The 7,182-nt window shown below is 43.8% G+C and overlaps 1 protein-coding gene across 1 annotated transcript; it reads left to right on the forward strand.

The window, feature by feature from the left end:
- The first annotated feature begins 1,048 nt into the window (after positions 1–1,048).
- TMEM271 (transmembrane protein 271) lies at positions 1,049–4,198 on the forward strand. Its single transcript, XM_030192464.1, has one exon. It carries the CDS (start codon positions 1,049–1,051, stop codon positions 1,958–1,960), a length of 912 nt encoding a protein of 303 aa, XP_030048324.1. The 3' UTR covers positions 1,961–4,198.
- The last annotated feature ends 2,984 nt before the right edge of the window (positions 4,199–7,182 follow it).

The following is a 7,182-nucleotide window of genomic DNA, read 5'->3' on the forward strand; positions in this document are numbered from 1 at the left end:
TGTTTGACTCAGAAAACAAAAGCAAGGATTGTGTATTCATCATACATAAAATCTGAAATTACTAGTTTCAACCTGCATCACAAGACGTTTCAGGATCTCTAAAGCATCCTCTGTGCAAGACCGAAGGACTGCAAACAGACCGTCATCAAATATATTAACAATCAGTGCTTCACAAAATCAGTGTGCCGAGGTGCACTGGACTAAATTTAGCGAAGACCGTGCCTTTCTACCAACTAGGTTTCCCCGCAGTGGTTCTGGAAATGATGCTGACAAACTAGCCCCGATATCTATGTATTCATTTAACTACGGGCGGTACTCAAGAAAAGGAAAATATATAAGACTAGACTCGACAAAGTACGAGATGTATCATCACTATCACCTCTCGTGTCCCAAGTATCATAACTGCCACAAGGAACGTTATCCGTTCTTTAGGAACATTTTTTTTTATAATGCCAAAGGCTCAACTCTTCATTATTTTGCGCAGGTGCTGAAAAAAAAGAAAAAAGAACTGAGGCTGCAAAAGTGTCCCACAGCCTATACAACCCTCCTGCCACTTCATACTTAGATCTTCAAGGGAATCTACATAGTGGGGGTCTCTCTCTCTCTATTAGGGGAGGAGATTTTTCCAAGAAGCACTTAGGCGATTTGCTTTCGCAGTCTGAGCCTAGGCTGTCGCGCAGGCGGAGGCGAATCGAAGGCATCAGGTTTCCGAGTGCATTGAGCAGCAGGCTGCCTTTTTCTCCGACTCATTGAGCGCCTCCTGGGAGCGACAGAGAGAGAGAGAACGAGAAGTGCGGTGCGATGCGCTGCGCGTCTTCCTCCCAGCCCTGCCCGCGCATCGCCACCCGGGCGAAGGCTGAGACAGTAGAGACTGCGCGCTCCCGCCCGCTTCCCCTTCGCTTCTGAGCCGCCATGTGCCCGGCCCCCGCCGCAGCAGCCCCTGCGAGGAGCGCCGAGGAGGACACGGGAGGATGAGGAGAGAGCGCCGGCCGCACTGGAGGAGGAGGCGGCGAGGAAGAAGAAGAGGCGGCGGCGGCGGCGGCGCAGGATGAAGCTGGGCGCCCGGGGAGCCTGCGCCCTGCTCTCCAGCTGCCTGCTGCTCGCCTGCGCCCTCAGCGCCGCCGCCGTCGGCCTCAAGTGCTTCTCGCTGGGTTCCGAGCTGAAGGGGGACCCGTTCCGCCTGGGTACCGCCGCCGGCGCCTTTTACTCGGGGCTGCTGCTTTGCGCCGGGCTCTCGCTGCTGGGCTCCGCCTTGCTGTGCTGCCGGGAGCAGGAGGAGGAGGAGGGGGAGGCGGCGGCGGAGGGGGGAGGCAAGCCCAGCGCCCAGAACTTGTTGCTGCTGGGGGTGCTGGTGTTCATGCTGGGGGTGCTAAGTGCCTTCGCCGGCGCCGTCATCGACGGGGACACGGTTTCGCTGGCCGAGAGGAAGTACTCGCACCACTGCCTGCAGCAGCCCGGCGGCTCCCCGCGCGCGCCCCCGCCGCCCGACACGGCCGTGGGCTGCCAGAAGCTGAAGGACTACCAGCGCGGGCTGCTCATCTCCACCATCCTGAACTCGCTCGAGTGCCTGCTGGGACTCGCCAACCTGCTGCTCGTCAAGAACTACAAGTGGACGCGGGGCCGCGCCCGCAGGGGGCGCTGTGGCGCGCGGCGCCGGCTACAGCGCCGCGGCCGGGGTTCCATCTTGGAGTGCGAGGAGGAGCGCGGCGGCGGGGGCGGGGACGCGTACCCCTTCCAGGCCGTGTCCTACATCAACGTGGGCCTGTGCCACGTGCTGGACGAGCCCGGCGTGGAGGTGCGGTGCGGGGGCCACCCTTCCGTCGAACTGCCCGGCTACTCGCCCACGGACCCGGACCTGAACGCCTCCTATCCCTACTCGTACCCGCTGCCCAGCGAGCGCCCGCCGCCCTACGACGAGATCTACCCGGCGGAGCCGAGCGGCTGCGCGCGCCAGGCCTAGGGGAGGGGCCCCCCGCCTTCGCCGCGACAATCAGCGCCAGGAGCGCACTGCACAACCTGACTCGCGCTGCACTTTTCCACTGGGGGGGAGGGGGGGAAAACACGTGAATGCTCATTGACCCCTCTTGGCATATCTTCTTGGAGAGGGGCACCTTCATTGATAACTATAACTTTTTGTTTTTAATAGGACGCTTGATGGATTTTTTTTCCCATTCTCTGTTGTGGAAGTTTTATTATGAGCTTTATCATTCTTAAGTCTGCGCTCTGATAGCCTTCCTCGATGACCACTTTCTTGCAGTGATGCATAGAGATGGGGATAAACTGTTTTAGTACTGTTCGTATGTTGTATGAAGTTTCTCGTCTATTACGATCATTTTCTAAAGGTTGACTGTCAATGTTACGAGGCTGCCTTCTCCACTTGTTATATAGTCTGGCAAATCCCTCTTTTCGTTTTACTGAATCATCAAGAACGATCCACGTTTTTCCATAGCTTTAAATCGAGGAAATACTGTAATGAGATTAATAACCAGCAAATGGAAGATAAAAACAGCAAAGAAGCTGCTTTGACTGTAAAACTGTACCTGGTTATAAAAACCAAGAGATATTCAGACTTTGTCATCAGAGGTGTTAATCCATATTTACACTTTTTGGGGGCTAAGGTCCTTTGACGTTTGAACCTTTGGTCCTGTAAAATGCACATGAAAAAAGCTGCACTTTCACAAATTAAATGAATGAAAGATGAACAACAAGAGTTTTGTACACTGAGGTGCCTGCTTGTTAAATTCAACTTCAGACTTTTCAAGTCCGCGAGGCAAATGTTTAGTAAATCTACAACATACTGCAACCTAATATGGCAGTTCATTTTTGAGTTGAAGACACTGTACAGTATACCTCCAAAGGCCATACAGAATTATGTTAATAGCAAACAATTCAAAAATGGAAACAAATGATTGTTATCATGCACATAGATATAGTTTATTTTTAAGCTGTTTCTTGCAGTGAATTTTATTTTGCTTTATATTTGTGGTTAAGCTTATATCCATTATTGTATTTCCATAGCCTTGCTGTGATGGAAAAGTCTTCTAAGAAGTATAGATTGTCATTTTGTTCTGGAGCAGTCCTTTACATATAACAGATGTGGCTGTTTTTCAGCATTAATTATATCTCAGGTTATTACATTCACCGGCATGATTTAAAGTAAAATGAAATCATACAGAAATAGACTGCACATCTTTTCCAGACCTTTATTTTCCCAGCTTGCCTTGATATGCTAGGGAACCATTCTTAGAACAGTAATCAGAAATTTCTTTAAAATGAAAACTGATTTTCTGTTGTAGAAAAAGTATACATTTTAAGCATGTAATATGAAAGTATTCCCCACATTGCTTTTTATTTAACATTTCCTGTGGTTAAGAATCTTGTACCATTTACATGATTTCATTTCAGATTTCCAAAGAACATATGCACTTGAGTTAGCAAATGATGGTTATTTTCCAAAGGTATTCACAATTTGGATTAGAGCATGGCATTCAAATTTGTGGTTTATCAGGGCACAATTTATCTTATTAATAATTTTAAAATAGCACAGACTATAACATAGACCAGCAATCTGAAAAGGAATCTATAATGGACTATTACTCTATAAAATTTTATTTGTGCTAAAGTGACACAAAATGAAGAATATTGCAATGGGGAGAGAAGGTATTGCATTTTCTTTCCATAATCTTTCAGTATTGGTTTACGTTGTTATCCTGACATGGAAAGAGCACCATTATGTTTTATTTCATGGAATTTGCCTTTAAAATTTGGTTATAGTGACCTCTGTTCTGCAAATTTCTTTGCCTCAGAAATGACCAACTATCTGCAGGGCATATTTTTTCAGAATAGTGGGATCTAGTCATTTATGGTCTTCGGGAATTGTTATCTTGAACAGAATGTTTGACAGATGTTTTGATTTTTGCAGAGCAGAGGCCAGAAAGTGATGTATAATATTTTTGAATCCAGTTCCAAAGATCAATGCACAGGGAAATGAAATTGAAAAGTAATAATGTCAACTAGGCTAGTACACGTATTATTGTAATGGCAGAATTAAAATTTTTCCCTAAAATAACCATCACATGTATGCCACTTTTTCTTTTATGCAGTATTTTGTATTTCCTCAAAACACTGTGCATTTGATATAGTTGATCTGCTTAGAGTTGTAGATTTTTTTTTGGTCATCATTTTATTCTGATGGAAATGTTACAGGAAACATAATTACTGTTAAATATGTACTAAAAAGAAGTCGATCATTAGTAAATACTATGTACTATCCTTTGAGTCCTTGTACTTGATATCAGTAACATTTCACTTTGGATTTCTAATTTGTTATGGTACAGTTATCCAAATTCTTATAAAATGGTTTGCTGTAACTCAGTGGTTGGCTGGAGTATAATATTCCAAGGTACTGTACCTTGCAAAAGTCTTGACATCTTTGTATATTTTTCACATTTTGCTGTCTAGAAAATAATTTCAAAGTGTACTAATATAGGAGTTTGATTTCACTGATCCACACAACATACTCTGCACTTTCAAAACGGAAGATCAATTATGTAAAAATTCAACAAGTAATTAAGGATGAGAAGTCAAGAAATCTTGACTGCATAAGTCTTCACACTTCCGATTCAGTATTTGGTGGAAGATGCTTTTGTGGCAATAAAAGCCATGAATAATTACAATATATGTCTACCAACTGCACTTAGGGGTGATACAGGTTTTGCTCATTTTTCCTGACAGAATAGCCAAGCTCTTTCCAGTTATCTGTGGAGTGTATTGGATTGGGGTCTTGTCTTGGACTGGGGTACTCAAAGATATTAAATTTCATGTTACCGAGCCTCTCCACTGTTGCTTTTGTTTGTGGTTAGGATCATTGTCTTGTTGAAAAGTAAATCTAACCCCTCCCTCTTCTTGGCCCTAAATCTGTGGCAGACTGGAACAGATTTTCCTCCAGGTTCTGCCTGAACTTTGATCATCTCCCTTGATCTTCATAAGCTGCCCTGTCATGCTGGTGCAAAGCATTTTTGCATCGCTGCCACCATCATGTTTTACTGTGGGGATGGTATTAGGAGGCAGATATGTTGTGTTTGTTTTATGCCACATGTTCTGCTTAGCACTGAGACCAAAAAGTACCTTCTTGGATTCAGAAAACCTTCTCCCGCGCGCGTGTAGTTTCCCTATGCATACATTTTGCAGCATATCGTGGCTTTCCTTCCGCACTGGTTTCCTTCTTGCTATACCGCCATACAAGCCATCAGCTAGAATTACTAATATGGATTATCACATTAAGATTTGATTTAATTAATATACTGCTTAATACAGTTAAGTTTTAAAGCGCTTTTCAATAAAACAGGAACAAGTACACTGAATGTTCAACAAGTAAAACCAAACAATATAATTGCTTAACCAAAATCATAACAAAATAATCAGCAGTCATCACAGTTGGAAATTGACTTTCTATGTCTATGATTTGGCAAAGATATTCTCGAAAAGCCATGTTTTGAGAATCTTACAAAACCCAAGGTAGCTTGTTAAACTGTTCACTTCTGTAGGTAAAGAGTTCCTTAAGAGAGGACCAATGTAACAAGAAGTTCTATTACTTGTGGAAGTTAATTTCACAACTTGGAGTGATGGAAGCTGTAATAAACAACGCTGAGATCAATGCAGCAATCGAAAGGACTGTTGCTTGGATAATTAGTCCCTTAAATACACTGATGCTTCCAGATAAAAAGCCTTAAACACCAAACACATCATCTTAAATGCAATCCTGGCTGAAATTGGTAGCCAATGCAATCCTTTCAAAACAAGTGTTATATGATCAAACTTCCTGTCATCTGTCACTAAATAAGCTTAACTGAAATTAGCTTGATTTGTTTTTCAAATTTGAAGAAGTTGTCATCAAGAATACCTAAAGTAATAATGTCGTCCTTGACAGGATAGGTTTGCCCTGCAAGAAAACCAAAGTGTTGCAGATTTTTCTACATTAAGGACTTAGGGCCCTGTTTACTAAGGTGTGCTGTAGACGTTCTAGTGTTTTTAGCGTGGGCTAAAATTTAGCATGCGCTAACGCTAGAGACAGCCATATATTCCTATGGGTGTTTCTAACGTTACCATGCACTAGCTTTTAGCACACGCTAAAAACGCTAGCTCACCTTAGTAAACAGAGCCCTAAATCTTGATTCCAACATACCAATTGAACCCGATCAGTAAAATAAGATTTAAACCATTGCAAAACAATAGAGCTGATACCAATTTTGTACAGCATATTAAGCTGTTTGGAATGAGATACTGTCTCAAAGGCTGCACTTGAATCTAGTTGGATCCACGTTGCATCATAACCCTGATCTGTCATCATCAGCAATAGACAACAGAAGAGATTCAGTGCTGTGATGGTGTCTATAACCAGACTGACATTTGTGCAAGATTAGCTTTTTCTCCACAAAATCACTCAATTGCTCAAGAGCATCCTTTTCAAACACTTTGGTCAGACGTGAAAGATTTGAAATAGGATAAAAGCTAATTATTTTCTACTGCAAGCCCCATTTTATGCAGTGAGGTCTGCTGGCATCAGCGTGTGTTTTTCACAGCGGGTAAAACACACACATAGCGGGTAAAAGGGAAGTCTCTCCTGCAGGAAATGGCCATACAGCCCTTACTGCCATCCATTGAGGTGGTGGTAGGGGCTCCGTTATCCTGGCAGTACCTGGGCAGCATATGGCACTGCCTGATTACTACTGGGTGCCAGATATGATGGCACGCTAGGGGTGGGAAACGCCACTGAGCTGCTGCAGTAGCCCGGCAGTACTTCCTGTTTAGCGAGCGGTAATCCCACATTGGGTTTACCGTCGCTTAATAAAAGGGGCCCAATGTGCTTTAATTTTATTAAAAGCCACATTCTTAGCAAATCTAGCTGCTATTTTCCAGTGTCAACCAAAGCCTTCTGTTGTTTCTTTAAAGTAATATTGGATCTTTCAGTGACTTTCTTCTGCAGTTTTCTTAACCCGTGCTATTAATTTTGGATGGATGGGCTGATTGAAGCAGTGGTTTGGTGGTGACAGTTTTATCTTTATAATGATGGACCTGACAGTGCCCCAAGTGGTAGTTAAACACATTGAATTTTTCTTGTAGCCTTTTCGCAGTCTGTATCTTTAAAATGACTTTATCCCAAGGTTGTTTTGGCACTCTGAG

The sequence above is a fragment of the Microcaecilia unicolor genome, chromosome 2 (assembly GCF_901765095.1).
Source record: "Microcaecilia unicolor chromosome 2, aMicUni1.1, whole genome shotgun sequence".
Lineage (NCBI taxonomy): Eukaryota > Metazoa > Chordata > Amphibia > Gymnophiona > Siphonopidae > Microcaecilia > Microcaecilia unicolor.

What these genes read in the sequence shown, in the direction of transcription:
- TMEM271 (XM_030192464.1), top strand. Translation starts at nt 1,049, where the DNA reads ATGAAGCTGGGCGCCCGGGGAGCCTGCGCCCTGCTCTCCAGCTGCCTG.